Consider the following 24968-nt stretch of genomic DNA (forward strand, 5'->3'; position numbering starts at 1 on the left):
TGCTGGAGGTGGAGGCCTGCAATGGCAATTCCAACTCTGGCCTCAGGGTTGGACAGCAGAGTCAATGTTTCTTCTCCCAGGAAGAGAGGAGACCTGATCTGGGAGAAGGGAGGTGACAGGCCTGTGCTCCCACCCCCTTACTATCTCATTTACTTCTTGTACCGAAGTCCTGTTGCCTGTCCCAGCGGTCTGCGCCTAAAGACACCTGCAGGCTGCACCGAGAGAACGATCAGATTATGTCCAACATGGAGCAATGGGCAAAAGAGCAGAAGTAAGTGCAGAAGAAAACAGTAAGGCAGGCTTCCAAGGGCTGGAATCACACCTGTGCCAGAGAATAGTGTCATACACACACACACAGCCCTCCAGGGAAACTGATCCAGTCTCAGCCCACACCCAGATGCTGGGAATAAGATGAAGGGGCCGCAACCCTTCAGGCGGGTTCAGAAAGCCCCGCCCACTTGGAAATGGAGCAGCTTCCAGACAGAAGGGATGCTCCTGTGGGTCAGATTTCCTCTTCCCAGCCTGGTGTCGGGCTTCACTGCCTGGATCCCCTGAACTCACTTGGGATCACAGTGATTTTGCTTGGGAGTGTAGAGGGTCCTCTTAATTGCCAGCTGCTAGGAGGGCTCTAGCTCCGGGGACGGGGGGATGAGTGGGGGGTCTGGGCCCCGAAGAGGCCTCGCCAAGAACACCCAATGTCCTTTTCAGCCAGCTCATGCTCTTACCCACAGGGGTCTGGGGAACTCTTTTCTTCTGTGAATTTTATTACAGGATCGCCAATGAGAAACTAGGAAACAAACTCCGTGAACAGGTCAAATATATCACCAAGCTGACTGGTGAAAAGGAGTAAGTCATCCCACGCCCCCCTGGCTGGAGCTTGGGCCCCAGGGAGAGGAGTCAGCCAGGAACCAGGGCTGGCTTTTTCACTGGATATGTGGAGAAAGACCCCAAGTCCCAAATCTGCATCCATGTGACCTTGGGCAATACCACTTGACCTCTTTGGGCCTTAGTCCCCTCACCAACAATAAAAAAAGGGGTTAATCATCTCTATGTCCCTCTCCACTGTCACCTTCCACAGTTCTCAGAAGTCAGAATGCTGAGAAGGAAACAGGAACTGAAAAGCAGACTGTATTAGTTAGGGTAGTGGCTAAGCTGTGGTAACGGAGAGCTCTCCAAACAAAGGGACATAGAACATAGAAGGAACACCTCTATGAGGTGAGCAGTCAAGGTTGGTGGGGTCCTTCTGTCCCATGTGGTCATTTGGGTCCATCTACTTGCAGCCTTGGTTCACCCTCATGGTCAAAGCTGGGTCAGCATAGAGTGTGGTACGGGAGGAGTGTTGGAAGTTTGGGAACAGAGGCAAAAGTATGGATGTCTAAAACTGAGATTTCAGAGGTGGCATAGTAACAGGTAATGACAAGCTCCAGGGCAGTGTTTCCCAACCTTTTGTCAGGGAACACTTAGAAAATGAACACCTTTGTTTGACACACTGAGAGGGTCTTGGATGGGGTTGCTTATGGTAAAGGTGACCAACCAGCAGCTGTGCCAAACCCTGCTCCAAGGGCTGAGGTATCGCAGCACACCTGGGACCCATTCATGCAGCCCCAGTTAGAAAGCTGTGTCCTGAGCTTGGACCATAGGAAAGCGTCTGGGTTGAAGGAGAAGAAAAGATCACTGGAATAAGGAGGTCAAGGAACTGAAGGGCCAGGGCTTGGATGAAAAGTACAGGATGCTGAAAGCATCAGGGATGCTGACAGGAGTGGACCAGAGAGAGTGGCAGAGAGCCAGGGAATGAGAGCATTCGAGGACCCTACCTCCAGGCCCAGTGGCACAAGGAGCATGGCAACAACATGAAGAGCTACAAGGGAAGGGGTGTCTTCACTGCCAGCCAGATTTATACAGAGCAAGAGGGCAGAGAATACGCCCAGAGAAGCAGTTGAGGATGAATTCTCTACTTGATTTCCTCTAGAAAATATCATAAAATATTTCACTAGGACAGAAACACTTTCTGAAAGGATTTAACTAAAGGAGAAATTGTCAGAATCTGAAGGTAGCCAGGCACCAGGCTTTTTCTTATATTGTGCCAAGTTCTGGCAAGTGTTTTGGGTTTTTTGTTTGTTTGTTTCACAAAGAACTCATTCTTGAGTTTGCTTGACCCTATTTGAAGGAACACCATCTTTTAGTCATAATAACAAGAGCTCAACTAATATTTATTGCTTACTCATGAGGAGCACTGTTCCAAGTGCTTTACATGTGTTAACTTATTTAATCTTCATAATACCTCACACGTTCAGTGCACGTATAATCCCCATTTAAGGATGAAGAAAGGGAGAAACTCAGGCTACATAATTTTCCCATGGTCTCTTGACCAGTAAGTGGCAGAGTCAGAATCCCAACTTGGGAAGCCTGGTTCCAGAGCCCACTGTCACTCACTTCTCTCAACACTGGTTTGGAGAAATAAGGCTGTTAGTATTAACAGTTGCCATTTATTGAGCCACAGGAGGTATGCTCAGTTACCTTTCCCCTCACCTACACTGGAGCTGCCATTTCTTCCATAAAATGGGGACAAGTAACTTGCCCAAGCTCTCGACAGAGCTGGGATCCCCTGTGTTCTCAACCTTTCAGCAAAGGGAGGCAAAAGATCTTGGGCTTTGGCATCAGAACTGGATGTGAGTGTTTCCTAGGCATGGCTGTGAGAAACTGAGGACATGTGATCAGAGTTGTTCTGGCTCTTTGAATCCAATTTCTATCATTTGTCAAACTGGATTTTTATATGAACCCCAGAAGGCAGATCAGACTCAATGGTCCCCATCTAACAGATAAGAAAACTAGCCCAGAGCTGACATGACACAGTGGGTCGGGAGTGCTGATTCTGGGTCCACCCCAACCCCAGGCCTGGGCTTCTTCCTGGGGATGCACATAGGCCTCCATTTCCACAGAACATGCATGAGAGCACGAGCTCTGGAAGGAACTGGGCGTCCATGGAACTGGAACAGACCAAACACCCACCTGTCCTTCCCTCTCCTTCCCCAGCCACCTCCACAATGTAATGGTCCATCTGCAAAAGGAAAACAAGAAACTAAAGAATGAAATAGAGGAGAAGAAGCTGAAAGCTGGGCCCTCAAGGGTATGTACCAAAGCCCTATGGCCAAGCAAAACAGACCCCACATCAAGGGGGAAAGTGTATGGCACCTTGGACTGGAGGGGGATAACCCAAGACGTGAGCCAAAGAATGGACATCACCAAGTCTGTCGGGATGCCCCACTGCTCAGGTATGTCCACCATGCGGCTTTTGCTACTTACTATGGTGCTGTCTTTCTTAGTCCATTGGGTCAAAAAAGAAAAAAAAACGTATTTTGAAGAGATCACTGGATTGGAAATTCAAATAGGGGAAAAAAACAAATCTTTTGCTTAGCTATTCTGGACCAGAGATCATTGTTTTCTCCTCTGTAAAGGGGGAGGCAAATGAATTAAGGCTCATCCTGATTTAAGAATCTTTGATGTTACCCAAGTGCCTCCTATCTCAGACCTATCCCTTCCCCTGACCCAGTCCCTTTTGGGAGGTATGAGGATAAGAAGGGAACAGGCAGAATAGGCATTTTTCTCCTCTAACGTGTTTTGGAAGCCTCACAAGAATGCCCTGGTCTCCTGTTCGGCCTGAGTCCACGGCTACCTTTTCTGCCACCTGTAGACTCCATGGTACCCCCAAGGTAAGAAGTCACCTGCAACAGAGCTGCCTGGCCACGAGACTAGTCCTTGAGAAATCACTTCATTAATTTCTCCTCAAATCAAGATTGTCATTTCCTCCCTGTTCCCTCAGGTTCCTCATATTGCTAGAATCAGCGCCTTGCCCTGAGCATCATTTCCATGCATGTTTTTCAGAGGACAGTGAGTTCCTATTCCTCTCTTGACTTGGATCAGCTCTAACCGGAATATGTCAAGGTCCAAGCCTATTCTGCAAGATGCTAACGTTTTATTGAGTTTTGTCTACTTCCTGCGGCAGAGTGAGCCTTGGAACCCTACTACCATCTCCAGGCCCAAACTCTAAAATAAAGACATGAGCACAGCAGCCTCAGTGAGCTCGTGGTGTCTTGCAGACAATTCTGCCCCCTCAGGTCCCCAGCAATGTGTTCATCCCTATTTTCCCTAAATTCTAAAACATATAGTTCTCTTTGACATACATAGGGGAGCTGTAATTCCCAAAGCAAGCTTCTGGATTATCTGGATTCGTTTTTAAACCAACAAGAGATAATTAGTTCCTTTTTTATTCCTTCCATCTCTGTCTGGAATTTAAGAAGAAAAAGAAATATCTAAAAACCTCCGAAAGGAAAGTAATCCTGAGACCCAAAAGAGAGGAAGAGAAATAAATGATGCATTTTCCAAAGGCAGGAGGGAGAGATAGCCATCTGCTTTCTCCCTGGCTGCCATATTCCTTCTTTTAACAATTTTATTTTTCTCCCCAGCCAGCTCAGTACAAGAAAAATTCCATTATAACAAACTCCAAGGACAGCTAAACTATTTTATTGTGGCTGGATTTTGTTAAACTAAGTACATGTCTAGAATTTCTATTTCTAGTCTATAGAAAATTGAAATAGCTAAAGGTAAAGTAAGAGAAAGAAATGAAAGGGCTTGCATTTCTGGAAGAAGGGAAAGGAAAAGTGAAGGAAGAAACCCACTAGTTGATAGCAATTCTTAAATATCTTGCCTCCCTCCCCAGCCAAACAAAAGCCAAGAAAATTTTCTGCTAATAGCAGCAATGTGTTATATAGGATGTCCCTGCTAGGCCTTGGGAAGGGCAAGTTCTGGAAATGCAGTGTGAGGCAGGAGTGATGGGCACATCTGGTGGTTTCTATTGTGATGGTCATTGTCTGGTTTTTAATGCTCTTTTGACTGTGTTCCTTCATTTGGTTTAGAATAAGGATACGTGTTCTAGAGAAAACAAAGACTGAAGGGTCTGGTACTAATGAAATGGCTTCTAGTTCTAGCCTGTGGCCCATTTATTCAAGTAAAAGTTCAATGTCACTAAAATCCCCAGTACAGTCTACTAAAAAGGCATTTTGTCTCTTTAATTTACAAAAAGTTTTCATATATGTTGGCCAAAGGGACAATATCTGGGTACTTTGAATGTTGTACTTTTTCCAAAGTTGTCTTTCACTTCCTATAGTGTGATTACACCAGAGGAAAGCAGGTAGCACGCTATGGGGAGCAAAGGGGCAGGAGAGCCAGAACCATGTCAGTACATCACCCAGCCGTGTGGCCTTGCAAGCCCAGCCAGGTAGGAGACCCAACTGAGTGGAGGGGCTGGGCTTGGAGAAATGAAGAAAGGCAGGAGAAAGGGCAGGGAGCCCGAATGTTGCCTGCCTCTAATGCTTTAAGAAATAACCAAAGAAGTGAGTTCTTTAAAAGTTGACATTAAAAAGACATGGTCTCTGTATGAAACTATAATGGTGGATGCATTTGTCCTAACCCATAGAATGTACAGACACCAAGGGTGACCCCTAATGTAAACTACGGACTTTAGGGGGTAATGATGTGTCAGTGCAGGCTCGTCAGTTGTAACAATCGAACCACTGCGGTGGGCGATGCTGATAGTGGGGAGGCTGTGCAGGTTTGGGGGCAGGGGAAGCAGATATAGGAGAAATCTCTGTACCTCCTGCTCAATTTTGCTGTGCACCTAAAGCCACGTTAAAAAAAAAAATAACAAAAAAGAAACGATTATAAAGCTAGGACTTAGCCGAGGGGATTACAAATAAAGCGCTTCAGCCACCCAGTCGGAGGGTCACTCAGATTCTGCTACTTTGGGGGCCGCAGAATCCTTTGTGACAGACCCTCTTCTACCTACCTGGAGTACAATTCTTCTCCCCCTGAGCTAAAGGAACCCAGCACAAACCCCAGCCGCCGTCTTACTAAAGGGAAGGAGGAGCGCCCTAGAACCACCATGTGGCCACGTACACTTGCCTTTGAGCCTCCTCTGCACAGCCCATATGAGGAGGAAGCTTCCTGCCATAGGCAGGGCCCAGCGAGCCAGCCCTGGGGTCCCCAGAATGAGCCCCCTATCTCAGCCTGAGACTCTCAACTGCTGATATTTCTAAGATGTCTAAAGCATCCTGCTCCTCTCAAGTAGGCATTAAAGGGTAGACGCACATGGCTGAGAGCAAGGCAGGGGACCCCTGTCCAGTTCAACAACCTTACTGTTCTCTCACACCAGTCTCAGGAATCCACTTCCGGGTCATTGCCAAGAAACGCTTTTGTACCTCTAGAAAAAGAATCAGTTATCATCTGAGGAAGAGATGGTGAAGAGCAGAGTATTAAATCGGAATATTAAAGCTGGAAGGAAGGTAGATCTGAATGGAAAGGGTCCATAGTTAAAAAGAAAGCATTGGAGACAGAGTGCAAACAGATTCTTGGGCAGAAGTCCAGAAGCCAAAGCAGATTCGGGTACAGCTGCTGGGGGCGGGGAGCCTCCCCACTTATTTTGTGGCACCTGTGTATGCCACATGTGCCTCACTAGACGTCGCCTCAGCAGACCGTTGAGGCTGCTTAACAACAGAAAAGACTAGTGATTCTAGCGTAAGCATCATCTTTCACTTGAAAACCGATAAGCAACATTTTACACTATTTTCCATGAATACACAACACATAACGGAAGAAACTTCAGCCATTCTGAGCGACAGAGCAGCCAACCCGCCCTTGGGAAAGGACAGAGGGTGCGCGGCTGCTCACCTTCCTCCCACTTCCTGGCCACCGTGGCCGCCTTGCCCCAGCCCTGCCAGGTGCTGGTGCCCCAGGCCATTCTCCTTCCCTGTCAGCTGAGTCCCACCCCATCAACCCCTCCTCTAAGAGGCACTGCCTGGAGAACAGAAGGGCGAGCTAAGGTTCTAGAAGGATCCATCCAAGGAAAGTCAGCGTTCTGCCTGTTCTCTAAAGTGTGATTTAGGGCAGTCAGGGGAAAAGAAGAGTCAGAAATACAATAACATTTTACAAACAATAAATTTATTTCCAAATCCTGAATTATAACCAAATTATAATTCCCCCTAGGTCTATTGTGCTGTTTTACACAAGAATTTTAAAAAACATAGTCAAAGCCGTGTCATTCATACACCAAGTGTCCCGGGGACAGTTTATTTGAATACGGTGGGTCCGGCCACCTCTTGTGGTCCTGGCAGCTGCTCTGCGGCCCCACGCCTGCACCGAGAAACTCCCACCTCCTCCACGGCAGAGCCTGGCCGCAACAGGTGCCCCCAGGGCCATGATGTACACAAATGAAAGCACACAGATGAAACGGTTTTGTCGGCAGGCCTGGACGCTCCAGCCACAGGGCTCATGACTCAACACCTGGCCCCCCTCCTCTTCAGGGACAGCATCAGCTCAGAGCCCAAAGCGGGCTGGTGTGCGGCGAGGGGTCATGGGTTCCCCTTGCTCTTTCCGACCTGGGGTGTAGATCTTTGTAGACCTGGAGACACAGAAGAGGGGTTAGGAATCGCACTGCTGCTCACTCCGGCCAGGACACACAGGAGGACGAGGAGCCTGAGGTCTTGCTGCTTCTGTGTGTGAGCAGGCTTTGGGGCTGCAGGGTCTCCGCCCCTAGCACACTTCCACTCCCCTCGCCTTCCCTATGTGTGATCGGGAGCAGAATGATAGCACCTCTTTCTTCTATCCACTGAGGCAGGTTATGAGATTTTTTAACAATTCCATTCATATCCCCTAGGTGAGCTCTGAAGGGAGTCTTCCCTCCACCTCACCAGGCCGCCACTCCAGCTGTGGCTGGGCTTTTTCCCCAGTTCCTGGAAGTATCTCTAGACCCTTGGAATTTCCCAAGGGACTGGAGTGTCTCTGTTATTCACGGTGGACCACATCTGATAGTTTATGCAAATGAGATGACTCAGGATGGTGGCTGCCCTGCCAGAAAAACCAACCTGTGAACAGAGGGCTGTGCTTTGAGCCTCGTGCTATCAGCCCAGACTCTGGGGAGGGAAAAGAGGTTGGAGATTAAGTCAACACATGGGTCCTGCCCAACAAAACTCTGGGCACCAAAGCTCCGGTGAGCTTCCCTGGTGACAATACTCTGTGTAATGTGCCTGGAGGGTAACATGACCCCAAGGACAATGGAAGACTTCACATCTAAGACCCTCTCAGACCTCACTTTATACATCTCTCCCTTTGGCTGGTTCTGTGTCCTTTTGCTATAATAAAACTGTAATATGTATAGTACTTTCCTGAGTTCTGCGAGGTATTCTAGCAAATTATCAAACCTGAGGGAGTCCATGGGGATCCCCAAATTTGTAACAAGTTGGTGAGAAATGAGGGTGACCCTGGGTACCCCCCAACTTGCAGGTGGTGACTGAGGTGAGAGCAGTCTTGCAGCGACTATGCCCTTCACCTGTGCAGTCTAACTCCACGCACCAGGGCAGACGCAGGTGCCCAAGGCTCTCCTGGCCTTGCCTCTCCACTGTGATGTCCAAGCCCTAGCCTGTTGGTAAAGCTGTGAGACCTACTCTGCCGCTCCAGCCCACCTTGGGCCCCATCACAACATAACAAACAACGACCAGGAGTTGCAGCTGTATCACCACTCCTTGAAAGTATGTCCAAAACCCCTCCCGTCTCCACGTGACCACAGTCAACTCGTCACCAATTCACCTCTGCACATTTAACTTCTCTTAAATCGCGACCCTGCCTCAGGGCCTGGTCAGTCCAGCTGGTGGGCTCCATCAGGACAAGAGTCCCGAGACCACAGCTCACCTGACACTACCCAGGGGACTGCGCTTTTCCTGCTCCTGCCGCCGGGCCCGCAGCTGCTCCTCGGCCAGTGCCATCTCCTCCTCCATGGCAGAGGCTTCCTCTTTGGCCCGTCGGCGGTTCTCCTAGAGAAGGGAGAGGTACTGGGGTCACTGGGGATTGGCGGGTGAGGAGGGCCAGCCTGCACCCATCTCCCTGCTGCAAGCCAGGTGCTGGGTAGACCTTGCCAGCTCCCAAAGGCAGGGACACACAGCTCCCTGCCCCAGCACTGAGGCCTGCTTTGCTCACTGATCCAAGACAGACATTGGATGATTGAGTCCTCACCCTCTCAGGCCTCAGCCCTCCACTCAATTTGCTAAGTGCTTACATGCTCTAACCAAGTTCATAACCATGCCAGGAAGTACAGGAAATAGAGAAGACATGACATCTGGCTGGAGAGGACGGACACAGGAAGATGTGTGCGGGCCCGGTGTGGGGAGGACTATGCTGAGAAGGGGGGAAGCTAAAGTCCACAACATTCTGCAGCCCTACCTCCAGCTGGTAGCCACCAGTGGACACCAAGACTGTCAGGAGACCGAGAAGTAGGTAGAGAATTTATAACGGAGGGTCTGGTGGGACCACTGAGCAATCTTAGTGTCTTCAAAAGTGGCACCACCAGACCTTATGTGCCTCCTGACTGGATCTAAAAGGAGGTTCACAGCACCACATGCATTTATGCATCCTTACCCGAAACAGCTGAATCTGAATCTAACCAAGGCTTTAGATTAATGACTAGCTTACAGAAAGCACACGGGATAGAGGCAAAAGTTAAATACGTTGAGGAAGCAATCAGCTCAAAACAGAACGTGGAACATTCTACAAGATGACCAACCTGTTTTCTCCAATAAGTCAATGCCATAAAAAATGAGTGGGGGCAGAGCTTGTTCCAGAATAAAAGACTTAATATATGTAATGACAAATTTCAATGCCTGGATCCAAATTCAAGCAAATCAATTATAAAAAATTATCTTTGGAATAAAAAAGGAAACATGAATAAGAAGTGGAGACTTTAGCAACGTTAAGGATTAATTCTGTTGAGTAAGATTTGCATGGAGGTTATGTTTTAATTTTTGAAAGTCCTTTTAGAGGCACATATTCAAGTGTTTATGGGTGAAAAAATATAATGTCTGAGGTATGCTTTAAAATATTCCAGGAAAAACCAATATGTATGGAGCGGGGTGGGAATAAGAGAAACAAGGTTGGGCAGAATGTTGATAATTATGGAAGCTAAGTGAGGAACTCGTGGCTCATTATACTGTTTCTGTCCACTTTTATGAGTATTTGGACTTTTCAATAATAAGTTTTTTTTTTTTAAGGCTCAGCAGACCAAGCAAATGGAGTGCGTGGGGGGAGATCAGACAGACTAACCTGCCTGGATCACAACTTTTATGTTTGACAGGGAAGTGAAGGGAAGCCAGATGACGATGTGTCTTTAATACCAGGCTGAGAGGAAAGCGGATCCCAGAGACAAACAGATCCTCCATAGAAAAGCACAGGATCCTTACCTGCCGAGACTTTCCTGCCTGTTTCACGCTGTAGAACATGGGGCCCAGCTCTGCCAGCCACTCTCCGTCCACAGCAGTCACACACTGCATGTACTCCTGAAGGCAGAAGGGCCACAAAGCGGTGGTCACAGAAGGACCAATGCTTTGAGCTGTCCCTCCCAGAGCAGTTCCACAATTAGGAGCTATATGGGAAGGGCCTACCCCTAGCCCTGTGAGGCTGAAAAAGGCAAGGGAAAGCCGCAGACACTGGGATTCTAATCCCTTCTCCCATCCAAATTCCTCCATGCTTGAGAAAAAGGCCCCTATTGTCCAACAGAAAAGGCCCAGCCCCTCAGAAAACCCTTCTAACAACACCAAAAGGGCTTGCTTGTCCGCGGCAGCAAGTAGGAAACAATCCTGCTGGCACAGCCGAGGCCACTGGAATCTAGAGGTTAACTGTGTATCCATATAAACTTCCCCAAACCCCCAACTGAAAACCAACCTCAATTTCCCTGCAAGCAAGGCATGTGGCCTTAAGCCTCCCAAGCTCAAAACCCATCCCAGAAGGCGGCAAAGGGTTATTACAAAGGCCTGGCCCAGCCAAGTGGGCCTACAGTCATACAGGCTGCCTTGGAAAAGACTCACCTTGGTGGTCATGACCAACTCGTGATACACAATGTAGTCTGGGGTGTAGCCCATTCCAAAGAGGGAGCTGGTGGGGTGCAGGTGGCAGGGCATGCCTGTCCGGATATTCACATACTCCCCGATTCCCTACGGAAGAGATGCAACAGGTGGCTACATTGCAAAACACTGCACATCTGGGCCGCTACCCAGTCCAATACTGTCTTGACACAGGCTTTTGGGGGAAGCCCAGATCTGCAGGACTGTACAATGAGACAGGAGACCTCTGCCCTCGAAAGAAGTATCAGGCCCAGAGGGGCCATAGCTCCACTAGGCTCACCTTGAGCTTGGCTGCCTGGTGGAAATAGGCAGCACAGATACACTTTCTGACAATGTCCCAGTCGGTGCCACACGAGGCCAGGCTCATCCGCTGCTGCACCATGATGTCCTTGAGCTGAGCCCGCACCTCCCGGACCTAGAGCAGGACACAGGTAGACAAGGATGGAGCCCTCCTTCCCTGCATCCCAACCCTCCTCCCAATGTGCTGCTTGTCTCGGCCACTGCCCCCACCTTCCGCATGGCCTTGGCATGGATGAAATGATCGTTACACCAGATGGTAGAGTAATTGTTGTTCTTCCACTGCAGGTAGACATTCAGGTAGGTCAGATGGTCACTCTCAGGGACTGCAAACTTCTCCCGGATTTGATCGCTCTCCTCCTCTCGGCCCTAGGAAGGAAAAAGGGAAGTCCAGGTCCAATGAGAAGAGCTATCTCACACTATCATCTACCCTCACCACAACTAAAAACACATCAACATAGTGCCCTGACAATATAGGAAAAATAAATTAGTTTACAACAAAATATTTATTCTAAAATGTGAGGGCTCAGGCACAGCCATCCTAGAAAAAACTGCAAAACATTCCCTGAGAACCATGGATCTTGCCCACCCCTTCCCCTACCCCAACCTGCTTAACATAAAACAGCAAAACCACTCTTTGGAAACTGATTCCTGCCCCTCCCTCCACTCTGTCTTAACAACACAGAGAGAAACTACTCCCCTCTCTCAACCTTCCCTGAGCCCATAACCTCCCGAGATCCCTGGGAGGAGAGGAGCCGGACAGCATCTCCCACCTTGGGCCTGTAGAAGATGGCTGGGACCGAGAGCATGGAGACGATGAGCAGGATCTCGGAGCTGCAGCCCATGTCACAGGACACGATGAGCATCTTGGACAGGGCCGGGTCCAGCGGGAACTCCACCATCAGCCGCCCGGTCGAGGTCAGACCGCCTGGGAGAGAGGAGCAAATCCGCACGGTCAGTGGACACAGTGCCATAAGAGGGAGAACCCAGGCGCCAGAGCCCACGGGGCCCTGCCCGGCTCCCGGGGCCACAGCACCTGTGTTGTCCAGGGCCCCGAGGATCCAGAGCTGATACATGGAGTTGAGCATGTTGTCCTCCGGGGGCGGGTCCATGAAGTGGAACTGCAGCAGGTCCTGCACCCCCAGGGACTTGAGCAGCAGCACCACGTTGGCCAGGTTGGTCCGCTGGATCTCGGGCACCGTGGTGGTCAAGAGCTCATTCTTGTAGGCGCTCTGGGTGTAGAGCCTGTGGGGGAGAAGACGCAGTCCTGACGCACTTCCCACCATGCTGCCCGGCTGAGCCCCTCAAATATGCCCAGCTGTCTACACAGGGACCAACACTGGGCTTGTGCACCCAGAAGAGGCAGTGCAGATGAGAGCCACGGGTAAGGAGGAGAAGTCCTCATTTCTTTCCCCCACCTCCCCCTTCCCCTTACAATCACGAATCTCCACCTACTCAAAGCTCAGTCCTGCCAATTCACCATTCTGCTGGAGTCTCCTATGTACTTGTTTCATTTCTGGAACCAGTGAGCCTGGGACTAGAATTATGGCTGGGGTTTTTTTTCTTTATATTTTTCTAGATTTTCTGAATTTCTATAGTTAATACATTATTTTTACATATCGGAACAAAAAAGAGAGAGAGAGTAATTGGAGGAGGAAAAAAAGAACCGGTGCTGTAATTTGTTCACATTTATCTTCTGGGAGGAGGCACACTGTAATCACTGGTCATCCGCTGCAGATACCTTCAACACAGGTCTTCCTAAAACCCAAGGCTGCTCAGACTTCAGGGCTGCCTGGGAAGGCAGCTTCTTCCACTCAGCAGCATGTGATGAGAGGACCAACAAGTGGCTGCCCCACCATTGGTTCCCAGCCTCAGGGATCACCTCTCTGCAGGATCACAGTCCAAGCCTTCCCACCCCAGCTGGGGCTCCACCCCAGAAAGCAGGCTAGCACAGGGCTCCTACCTGAAACACTGACCTGGGCCCGTCCTGCCGGCTCGCCCCGACCTCTGGTTGGCATTGGCCTGGCTGATGGGGTAGATCTGCAGAGCATCCATGCCAATCCTGGGGTTGAAGACCTAGGAGGGGACAGTAAAGACCTGACTAAGGACAGAGTGAGGGGAAAAAGGGAGGCAGGCTTGAGACAAAGACAAACCCTGGTTGCTACACATCACAGAATGAAGTGTCTTAGCGATGTAAGCAGCCATCTTTCGGAAGCAGGAACCTCAAGAAATTTCCAGCTCCGCAATCTCTATCGAGCTATGTAAACTGTGTGTCTACCTCGAGTTATCACAAGGATGGAATGAATCAAGCACATGGCAAAACCAGCACTCAATAACCACCACCACCACTTCCATGAGCAATCGTCGTTTGAGGGCCAAGGACCCAGGGCCTGCCTTCCCACCCCCTTGGCTGAGTTAGCTTTGGGTGAAGGCCCAGGGCCCCGGTGCCTGTCTCCTCTTACCTTTAATTTACAATAACCAGAATCGATAACAAACATGATGCCATCGACAGTCAGAGAGGTCTCAGCAATGTTGGTGGCAACAATACACTTCCGAACGCCATCCGGAGCCTGGAGCCGGACAGGACACTCATGGAGGGAAGGCTGTAGGCCTTCAGGTAGGAAAAACCCCACAAGGAGAAAAGTACACACCACCCATGCCAGAAAAGTAACACCCTCCCTCTTGCCCTCCTTTGGGGGAGTCTGGGGGAATCCCAAGGTGGGGACCCATCTCACCTTCTGGAAGATTTTGGCCTGGAGGTCAGAAGGCAGCTGGGAATAGATGGGCAGCACAGCCAAGGCGGGCGCGTTCTCCAGTTCTTCCAGATGCTCCACAATCTGGTCTGAGGTCACCTGAGGGCACAGAGAGGAGCTGTGAGACACAGATCCCCCAGTTCTCACAGGAAGGACACACCCGTTCATCCCAGTCATGACCGAGGCACGCACCTCGATGTCCTCTTGGCCAGGCATGAAGATAAGGATGTCCCCGGGGGCCCCCGACAGATGCACCTGCAGAGACTGCTTCACTGCGGCCTCCACATAATCCTCCTGGGGGGTCTGCAAACCAGTGAGGGACACCGTGAGAGGGAATGCAGGCCAAGCCCCCACTGGGAACTGGTGACCCAGTTCTGGTCAGGGGCTAGAGCCGATGAACTCTCAGGGCTGCCGCACCTGCAGACAGGCCTGATGGCCCTCCCTGAGCCCTGCACGTCCACTCCAAAGAAACAACCAAGCGAAACCTCCCCAGAGTGCAGCCCTTCGCCTCCAAGCCCTATAGCCGCAGGCTCCCAGGGTCCCCACAAAACCTCTCCCGACTCAGTGTGCCACTCCACATCCCCCAACCAGCTCCTCATCAAGGGTCAGGGCAGTTCCAAAACAGGGCCTCAGTACCTTGCTGAAGAGGATGTCAACAGGGAAGGTACGACCAGGGATGTGGAAGATGGGGACATTCCCAAAAAAGGAAGCAAATTTCTCTGCATCCATGGTGGCCGATGTGACGATGAGCTTCAGGTCTGAGCGCCGAGCCACCACCTAAAAGAAGAAGTCAGTCAGAGGCTTCCCCACAGTTTTGGGACCCTTGGCTTCTGCCCTCCAGTCTCATCAGCATCACTACCAAATGAAACAGAAGTCAAAGCTGACGGATGGCTCATTAGATTCCTAACAATCCTGAACTGAATCCGTGGAGCCACAGCCAGGAGAACCACGGGTCACTCAGCTGAGCAAGAACAGAGTAAACCACCACCAGCTCTGAACCCCGCAGCCAAGGGCCTCAGGGGCAACTTGGCCTGTCAAAGACCCCCTCAGCTTCCCCAGGCTAGACCCCAGCCTGCCTGGAGTGCCTCGTCACTAACTCCTGGCAGGGCGGTGGTCCAAGCCCCACAGGCACAGAGGCTGGACCCGCAGCCCTCACCTCCCGGAGCAGCCCAAAGAGCACGTCGGTGTTGAGGGAGCGCTCGTGGGCCTCATCCATGATGATGGCGCTGTAGTGATCCAGGTCCGCTTCCCGGAGGGACTCTCGCAGCAGGATTCCATCAGTCATGTACTTGATCAAGGTGCTTTCTGAAGTGCAGTCTTCGAAACGGATGGCATAACCCACCTGGAGGCCAGAGAGACCGCTCAGAAGCTCTGGGCGCCCAGTCGCCCTTGCACACCCCGAGCTGGGTCCAGGCCTCAGCAGATCAGCCCAAATGACAGAAGCTACCGGGCAAGAACGACACAGCTCAGCGCTTGCGCCCACTCACCTCCTCACCAAGGTTGCCCCCCATCTCTTCACTGACTCTCTTCGCCACTGACATGGCAGCCACACGGCGGGGCTGGGTGCACCCGATCATCCCATAGTCCGTGTAACCGTCTTCATGCAGGTACTGGGTCAGCTGAGTGGTCTTACCACTCCCTGTCTCCCCAACCACGATCACGATGCTATTATCTCTGCAAGGAAGAGAAGATAAAGGGTGAATCGGCCCGAGTGGAAGGCCACCTCCTACTCCCACCTGTAGCTATCCAAGGAGCATGCCTGTGCAGGGAGGAGGATTTCCCTGGGAAAACGGTCTTATACTGAAACACCCTCTAAAAAGTGTGGAAGACAATATGGTTTAAACAAATGAACTAAAACAAAACGATGCCATCTTGCTTACTTCAAGCAGGGTAGCCCAGGGCACCCAAGTGAGGGGAAAAAATCCTTTCCCTTCTCCATCAGCTGTCATACCCAAAAGAAAAAGAGCTGCAGAGTACACACAGGAGAAAATGGGACACCTGATTCAACAGTGGAATCCCGACCCGGGGTGGACACAGTTACCTGATAATCGTGAGCAGTTCCTGCTGCACAGCAAAGATGGGCAGGTACTGCCTCTGCTCCAGAATAGACTTCTTCTTTGCGAATTCACTGCTGGCTTCGCTCTTTTTCTTCATGTGGTCTGCAAACTTCTGCTCTGTCCTGAGAACACACAGCAGCCTAAGCGCCCTGCACGGCTTCCCACATCTTCTCCCCTGACTGGGTTACTGCCCTGCTTCCTACACCCAGAAGTGAGCACTGCTTCAAATATGCAGGAAATCTTTGAGACGCCACAGCTGCCAGGTGCTGCTCATCTCCTCTGTCCTAAGGGACCAGACTGCTGTCTGAGAATCCATCGTCCAAAACCTGCTCAACGCCCCCAGGACACACAGCTGCAGAGGGCTCAGAGGAGCTACAGATCAGCGAGTGGCAAATCCTCTGCCCTGAAAGACTTCAGCCAGAAGAGAAGCTGAAATCCACAGGTCATCACCTTATATGGAACAACCCTGGGCAATGTCAGCACCACACTTAACAGGCTGAAAAGAGGAGTTGTGGTTACAGTCATGACCAAGGTCAGACTCCCTCCCACCTCTTGGTGGGACAGCAGAGTCCATAAGGCTTTATTTTTAAAGAACTGTGAGAACAATCCCACTTGACGTTTACCTACAGCTTCCACTGAAAGCGCTCAAGTATCCGACACACGTACATCCCCAGGCTGCAGAGCGAAAAAGGTACCAGTCCTACCTTACCTACATTAGTCTACAGTCTCCACCCATCCCTTCCCCAAGAGACTTTTCCTCCATCAGATTTGAGCCCACGCTCTGTCAAACTTCCTGTTTCTAACATCCCAGTCATTCCTGGTCAGCTAACAGTTAACACCTATGGGATTAAATTAACTAGAAACTAACAAGGGCTGATCAATAGCACCAACTTCTCACTTCTCACAGGGTTATAGAGAATTATTAACTCAGATGACAATTTTGTAGGATTTCAGAGTGTTCAATGAGATTCAGAAGGGACATTTGAGTTCAGCCACCTACACAATGAGGAAAGCCCAATAAGCAGTTATCCAACATCTGCTTAAATACCTCTATGAATGGGGAAGTCACTACCTGAGAAGACAATCCTTTCTATTCTCAAACCTCTATTAAAAATAGTTCTTCCTTAGATTGAACTAAAATCTAAGGGTGCAAAGCACACTTTCTCACACTGAGCATCTGAAAGGCACTCTGGCAGAGTGGCTAAGAGTGTGGGCTCTGAAACTAGACTGTCTGGGTGTGATCCACACTCCACCATTTCTAGCTGGGTAACCTCAAACAAGTTACTTAACCTCCCTGGACCTCATCCTCCTCGCATGAAAAATGGGAACGATTACACCTGTCCCATGGGACTGTCATGAGAATCCAATGACTGAATATCTGTGAGTTCTGTGGTGCTGCCTGGCACAGAAGAAGCTCCTGCAGTATCAGGGGCGACAGTAGGAATGTTATCTCAGAAAAGTCGAAAAGACCAGGAGGAAGGGACCAGAGACTCAAAATGACATCATTTTCCTATTGGTGAGTGACGAATCCTATCAGACCCCTTGAGGCCCCATCTTCAGAGACACCTGCTGCTGGCGAGACTCCTACCTGTAGTCCACTTTACCGTCCTCTGTCAGAGCTTTATCCGGCTCTTCCTCTTTTTTGACACCCATTATATCTCCCAGTTTGGTTCCAGCCAATTCCCAGTGTTTGTGTTGAGCCTGAAAAAGACACAAAAAGTCAATCTGCTCCATCCCGTGACACAACTGTGGTCCACGGAAAATCAGTCCCATCTGACAACAGGCTTCATCTAGCAGGCAGTAAGTTCCCACAAGGTAGCAGTGGCACCGAGCCGTGCCTCCCAATCTTATGTCTGAAGCTCCTGAGAAACCAGGCCCCGGATTATCTTAACTGAGGCCCTGGAGGAGGAATGCAATACCCTCCCACAAGGGCTGTTTCTTGCTCAGTGAGTTTCCTCTAACTGCCAATAGGAACCCTACCTGTGAGGTGGAACATGATCTTTAAAAAGAAGAAAAAAGAAAAAAAAAACAAAAAAATAGGCAGATACTCTCTGGCCCTAGAAGACGAGAAACCAACCTTTCTGCGTTCCTTTTGCTCCCTGTGCTTCCGCACCGTTTGACTGCCTTTTCTAGCGATAATGGCCAGGTCAGAAGTGGCGTCCTTGACTGGAATCACAGGCTCTGGCTGCAGGAGGTTGAGGAAAAAGAGAAATTCTGCACTGACCATTAAACTCAACACAAAGGTCCACTTCGTACTGGCCCTGGTAAACGAAGGGTTGCTACCCTACCCCTATCGTGATGGGGCATTTTTCCTCTCCTTTCCTTTCTCTTTCTTTCTTTCCCCATTTCAGGCTTCTCTGAGCGTTCTTCTCTCTGACAACAGAGGACCCTCACCTGCTTGGTGAAGACGATGCGCCCGTCCAGAAAGGGAGGCACCAGGTTATGCACCATCAGATGGACCTTGGCTGCACTGTCCTCTTCAAAGTCGTCGTCCACCTCCAGCCGATGCACCACCCCGCTGGTGAGCATGCGGTTGGTCTCCCAGCGTTCGTTATCCTGTGAGGACACAACGGGAGGCCACGTTAAGACTGCAACTGCAAGGCCATCCTGAAAGGTCCCAGGTGAGGCCACGCAGAGGGTCCTGAAAGAAGGGCCACAGGGGCTGCAGAGATGTCACGGGCCTCTCTACCCTGCAGCTCCTTAGACAGAAGAATCGCTGATCCCAAACCACGTGCAGTACTCTTCCCAGAAGCAACCCGTTGTATCTAAGGCAGAACCTCTATATGGATACACAAACGGTGACTGTCCCTGGCCCCGCTGAGAGACACAAAGGACACACCACAGAGCCGGGGCCTGACCTCCCAGTTCCCATCAACAGCACCCCTCCAGGAACTACTGCAGAAGACGGAAGTCATGATTTGGGTTGGGTTTTTCTTAAGTTACTGATAAGTTCCCTGCCCACCCCTCTGCCTCCAAAGGAATCGCTAAGTCTATGACTTCAGCAGCGGGGAGACAAGCTGTGCCGTTGGCAGGTGCATGTGACCTGCCGCTTCTCCAGCTGAATCTGCTCCACCTGCTGTGGGCAGCCTCACCTCATTGATCTGCCTCCGCTGAGCCGAAATGCGCTTCTGCTTCTGTTTGTGCAGATGCTGCTCCCGCCTCCTCACGTAGTCCTCAGAGGAGTAGGCCAGGGGGTTGTGGAACTCATCGTATCCCTCATCCATCATGTACCAATCCCGGTCAGCTTGCTGAGGCACAAGAGACAAAGCAATAAGAACAAGGCGCAGATCGAGTTTCTGTGCAAGACGTGGCCAGAAGGGGAGGACGTGTTTGGTAAGAAGTCACTGGTGCAGCATAGCAATCCTCGTGAGAGACACAAGAGAGGCTGTAAGACGAGCCACCTAGAGGAGAAGCAGTTTACAGCACAGTCCACCATGACGGCGCTTCTTACGTTTACCACACGGTGGCACCAGCACACAGCCGGAAAAGTTAAGTCTGACCTGCATTTGGTGAGAAGTTTGACCACAGAGCCTTTGCCTGGAAAGAGATTCCATGGCTTCGAGACTGAACGTGGCTCAACGTCCGGTTCCACTACAGTGTAACCCATGACCCTTGTGCTCAGACACCCCCGGTCACCTACTCACTGACAGATGGCCACCACCCCTCATTCAGTCCCTCAAAGATGTAGTTTTTACCCTCTGGTCATCCTCCCATTGCTGCCGCTCCTCTTCTGTGTCGAATGAAATTCCTTCTTCGCCATCCTCACGTCTCCCTGCGGGAGAACACGTAGCAGGTCAGTCTGCACGGTCCCAGCTCATCCCCAGTGGCCTCACACAGACCTGCCGAGCAGCACAGCCCCAGCCCGGCTTTGCCCAGCCCCACCAGGAAAAGCGACCCTGCTTCCTGCTTCCCACTTCCACCCTGCCTTACCTCGGCCCCTGGACAGACGTGGGGTGGACCCCAGATGTCTTCTGTCATCGGCCCACTCATTGTATTTGTAGGATGGGGTTGGCAGAGGTGTGTCATCCGAGTACCTGCTCCTCACAGACCTGGGAAACAGTATAACCAGCCTCACTAAATAGTCACTAAGCTGAGATGTGTTCCCCAGCCACCATCTGCCCTCCCAGCCCCAATCACGCCCACCCTGTGCCGCCCACCCAGAGAACCTGGACTGCACCACCCAGAACGTCACCTGTCCCTATCTCGACTGGACAGCCGATGACTCCGCTCAGAATCCCGATAGGAAGGTGTTGGGGAGGGCGATTCCCACTGTGAGCGCTTGGAGGAGCCATAGCCACTGTCCTCCTCATCCCAGGTAGACCTTGAAGGGGTGGCTGCATCTGGGCCACAAAAGACACATCCACAGGGAACGCCTAAGACACGGCTACAGAGCCATTAGGTGAAAGTCAATTCACCAAATTTCTTTTACTATTTATAAACTTTGCACCTATTTGCAACAGATAAGATGGTTTTGACAGCTTTTAAAGAGATCTGAATTTTAATGTCCCAGTTTTCATCTGTGCTCATAACAACATTTTAAGGAATATCCAATTTATCTCTGCAATCACATCCCTCTTGAATGTACATATTTCTTTGTATTAAAACTTTCTTCTGCCCCTACTCCACCCACCCCCAGCTCCCTATTCTTTCCTACCATTTGGAAAACTGGCCACTCAGCAAACTGGCAAATCATGTTAAGGGAGCATATCTGTGTCCACAGAGAAGTCCACAGCCTTCCCAACTGAATCAACTGACTCAGAACTAAGTATTCCCAGAAATTCATGGTGAAATCAGGAATTCCAACCCAGTTCCACTGAGGATGAGAGTCACTCACCCTGCCTCTCATACACTTGGCTCTCTCAAACCACCACAAGCAACAGCTCAGACTACCTTTAGGCCGGTGTCGGGGGCTCTCAGGTTCGTTTCTTCTGCCGCTGCGCTCTGACCCTCCATCTCGCTCCGACCTGCTGCTGTGCCTGTTTCTATCCCGCTCATCTGTGAGGAGTCACCGGCAGAGCTTAGAAAACAGGTGTCCCATCCTAACTTCCACCCATCTTCACCCTAGAGAAAGGACAGGCCTCCCCACTCACTCACAGGTGCAACCTCACTGCTCTAATGCGATCCATGGGCTCCTGAAACTCACATATCCCCATTCTTTCAAGGGCAAAAATTAGTTACTGGCTAGAAAGTTTCAAACTCACAGTAAGTTATTTTCCTGCAAGAATTCAAAAAAGAGTAGTTACAAGTCTATAATGAATAGTTATTTAATAGTTACATGCCTACAAGCTACAGAAATCAAACAACACTGAGGAAAGCCAGTATTGGATTTTACGTCTAGCTTTGATCCACAGCACCGTCCTTTTTCTCTCACCAACACTAGTGTCAACTGATTTCTCAAACATATTACCCATTTTCACCTTTATCACCAATTTTCCGGATAAAATGAGGACCACACACTCAAGCAAAGCAGCTATGTTGCAAGTAACAGCTCTTTTCTTAAACTGCCTGCTAATCCCAATACCAACAGGGTCAAAACCAACCAGGCTGACATGAAAATGGAGTTCCCTAATTAACGGGTGTTATAAAAATTCCCACAACAGGAAAAGGCCGACATGTTAATTCAGGTGCTTATCAGGCACTAGGAACTCTGCTGGGCAGTTTACCTCTGTCTCTCTTGCGGTCACAGTCTCGATCCCTCGACCTCTCCTTCTTCCGATCCTTTTCTTCTTTGGACGAGGCGTAGACACCATGTTCCCGCCACTCCCGCTCTCTCTGCCGACTGCGTTCCCAAAACTCTTCACTCACACCACCAGGATGGGATGGAGTCTCTACCCGAGCAGATCGATAATGTCTGAAACAGGGAGGGCAGCTGGTAAAGGGCTTATCCATGGAAGAAAAACCTGCCCCAAACCTTTGGCCAGGCCAAATATGTGATCTGGCCTTTTCCACTTTATCTCCCTGGTACGGCAGGTTTGCATATGGCAACAACCGTAAGTGCTTCTAACCTCCATCATCTACTCTTTAGGTGCCTTTGAATCTTCCCCCAGATCTGAAGAAAATACCAATTCTTATCTAGCCTCAATGTTATAGAATCACAGTAAAATCATAAAGTCCTAAATGTCCAACAAGAAAACTGAGAGATAAACATGAGATGCTATTTTCTGGCCTCCGTTTTCATTCCCTTTGGGGCAGTCCACCCGAAGGCTCTTACCTGTCTTTCCGGCTACTGTGGCCAGCCTGGTCACTGCCCTCCTCCTCAGCATCCTTCTGGTCGTCCTTGCTCTCTTCCCAGTCCTTATAGGAAGAGATTCTGGACTTCTTCTTGTCCTCCCCATCATCCTTCTCCTCTCTCTCCCTCCTTTTCAGGGAAGCCAACAAGTCTAGTCCCAGCAATGAAGGGCGGGGAGCAGGGGCCTTGAAGACATGCTGCTCACTAGATGCACTTTTGGTCTTGAAAATAAGACCGCCAACCTGGGAGTCCACATCAGTGCCTTCCAATCGATGGATCGAGGCATCCTCGCTGGTGTCCTCCATGACAGGCTCTGGGATTTCTCTGGAAGGAAAACAAACCATTTGATATCAGACATAAGAAGGGAAAAGGCTTGGCTCTGCTACATCCCAGAATAACCGTAGGTATATGGATCTCTGGGGGGTTGACCTCCCCCTCAAGATCAGAACTCCTTTAGTTACCTCTTACCAAGACCTGTCCATCGAGTCATCGACAATCTCAAAAGATCTTCCTACTTCCACCCCAACTCACGTCAGAAACAGATACACACACACACACACACACACACACACACACACACACACACACACACACACACACACCAGGATCCAAGAGGGTATCATCCAGGCAAGAACAGACCTCACTAAGGGACACTTACTAGAGCATTATGGCATCTATAAAGGGAGTTTAGGGAAAACACCACTAGATTTTAAATCAGAAACCTCAGTTAGAACCCAGGCTCTTAACATTTTCTACCTGCATGATTGTAAGCAAATAACTTAATCTTTGGTTAGGCATAATTTCTACACCTGCAAAATGGAAGTACTTTTTGCTCTATCTAATCCATGGAGTTATTGTGAGAATCAAATATGAAAGTGTATGTGAAAGCACTGTGTAACCATAAAAAGTTACATAAATGTCATCGTTACATTATTTCACTTGCTGTGCTCCAAGGTATTGATTTGGGTCCCTCACCATTTTTTTACACAAGTTCTTCGTCCTCTCCCTTCCTTTAAACTACAGATATAGCAGAGTTGTTGACGTATAAGACTACCATCCATGTGATCCATACTTTAATGAATTGTGTTTTGTAGAAAACACTTCTCTCACAGCAGTCGAAATCTATTTAGCAACATTCAAGTTCACCAAAAAAAAAAAAAATTAATGAGAATCACGAGGCTAGTAAATGGTATTTCTGAAAAGTAGGTAACTGTAGGATTTTCTGGCATTCAACTTATAACAAATTCCTCTTTACCTCCCACTATACACAATCTACTTATTCTGAGTGCTTGAATAATTTCCCTCATTCCAACAAGCCAGTAAAGCAAAGAACTGTCAAGGGATAGGGTACCACCAGAATCCAGAATGTTTCACCCAGCTCTAATTAACATACACAGCTCTATAGAAGAATATTGTTAAACAGACTGAACATATAGTATGAACAACAGTTGCATTTTTTAAAATGCCATCAGGCAGAAGAGAAAAGGGAAAGCTACCTATTGGTGACATCTGTATTCATGTGAGGAAATCTAAACAGGAAGGTAGGATTTGCATGTTCTGCTCAGTAGTCTGAACTAGAAAATATACTTCTAGAATGTCATTTTATGCAGGAGAGAGAACCTTGTCTGTCTTGTTGACTGCTTTGCCCAGTGCCTAGCAAAATAAACGTTTGAGGAATAAATGAATGAATGAGTTTAAACTGATTAAAGGAAACAGGGAGCCAGAAATTTCTAGGGACAACAAAGAAAGATGCCAGCAGCACAGGAAAAGGAGTCTGACAAACAGGTCAACTAACAGCTGAGAAAAGTAAATAAGAAGCTAAGTGTTGGCTTGTGAAGAATAATTAGTGGCAAAGAAGCCACAAGAGGTACAAGAAAAATAATGAAGAAAAAACTGGATACATTCATTCAACAATTACTGAGTGCTTTCTGTGAGCCGATCGGTGTTCTGGGCATTAGAGATAAAGAAGAGAACAAATCAGACAAAACTCCCGACCTTTTTGGAGCTGACATTCTAGTAAAAGATATCACCTGGTAGAGATACCACTGTGACAGAGAAGAGGAAGACAAAAGGAGCCCTGCTGGGCTCGGTGTCCGTCTGGGAGTGGACTAATAGGAAGTGAGCAGGGTGACCCCCCGGGCAGCATCCCTGGACTTCTGCGAGGCCAGGCCAGGAAGCTGGATCTGACCTGAGCAAGGAGAAAGGCCGGTCTTGCAGGACCTAGGCAGCATCCCTAAGGTGAGTAACGCAAGTTGGGTGACAGGGACAAGACTTTCCAAACCTGGGCCCGAACCTGAGCGAGGGGCCGATATCCGCCGCTTGGAGCCGCCACGATTGGCGAAGAAAAGGTCGGAAATGAAGAATGGACACTCACCTCACCAAGCCCGACTCTCGGGACCTTCTGTCCCGGATTCTGGGGCGCTGGCGCAGCCACTCCTCGCTCAGACCGCCTCAGAGAGCCAATATCCGCACCTTGAAAGCCGCCATTATTGTCCCATAAGACTTTGCGCGGCCCCCTCTATCCGTCCAAAGATACCATCGAGAGCAGCCCGAAAAACGCCCGTTCCTAGTGCGGGACAGAACGCTTACAAGGCTAGACTGTCTTTCTCTGCGGCTCTGATCAGAGGCACTTCCGAGTCTCCTGACGACCAATCACGCTTAGTCTAAGAGGCGACGCCCCGCCTCTAGGTGG

The 24968-nt window shown here is 49.7% G+C and overlaps 2 protein-coding genes across 3 annotated transcripts in view; one reads left to right on the plus strand and one right to left on the minus strand.

Moving 5' to 3' along the window:
* The window catches only part of PMFBP1 (polyamine modulated factor 1 binding protein 1), a 44925-nt gene extending 41211 nt beyond the window's left edge, over positions 1–3714 (plus strand). Inside the window, exons 18-21 of the mRNA XM_067718409.1 lie at positions 168–271; positions 772–846; positions 3034–3272; positions 3692–3714. Coding sequence (XP_067574510.1) covers positions 168–271; positions 772–846; positions 3034–3272; positions 3692–3714 — 441 coding nt within the window. The remainder of the gene's footprint in view (positions 1–167; positions 272–771; positions 847–3033; positions 3273–3691) is intronic.
* A 3257-nt stretch (positions 3715–6971) lies between these two features.
* DHX38 (DEAH-box helicase 38) lies at positions 6972–24923 on the minus strand. 2 transcript variants are annotated; one of them, XM_067718633.1, is made up of 27 exons: positions 24651–24921; positions 22259–22600; positions 21711–21898; positions 20938–21042; positions 20240–20387; positions 19978–20096; positions 19743–19819; positions 19140–19295; positions 18442–18603; positions 18125–18232; positions 17636–17748; positions 16032–16169; positions 15478–15664; positions 15147–15332; positions 14627–14767; positions 14183–14293; positions 13973–14089; positions 13700–13807; positions 13201–13313; positions 12274–12482; positions 12011–12165; positions 11451–11606; positions 11221–11355; positions 10905–11030; positions 10281–10376; positions 8740–8861; positions 6972–7453 (listed from the first exon to the last, which is right to left on the minus strand). In XM_067718633.1, exons 2-27 carry the CDS (start codon positions 22579–22581, stop codon positions 7369–7371), a joined length of 3684 nt encoding a protein of 1227 aa, XP_067574734.1. In that variant the 5' UTR covers positions 22582–22600; positions 24651–24921; the 3' UTR covers positions 6972–7368. The 2 variants fall into 2 exon arrangements, with proteins under 2 accessions (XP_067574734.1, XP_067574735.1); XM_067718634.1 differs by lacking the exon at positions 8740–8861 and having other exon boundaries at positions 24651–24923.
* Positions 24924–24968: the final 45 nt, after the last annotated feature.

Source organism: Pseudorca crassidens, chromosome 20 (assembly GCF_039906515.1).
Source record: "Pseudorca crassidens isolate mPseCra1 chromosome 20, mPseCra1.hap1, whole genome shotgun sequence".
Taxonomy (NCBI): domain Eukaryota; kingdom Metazoa; phylum Chordata; class Mammalia; order Artiodactyla; family Delphinidae; genus Pseudorca; species Pseudorca crassidens.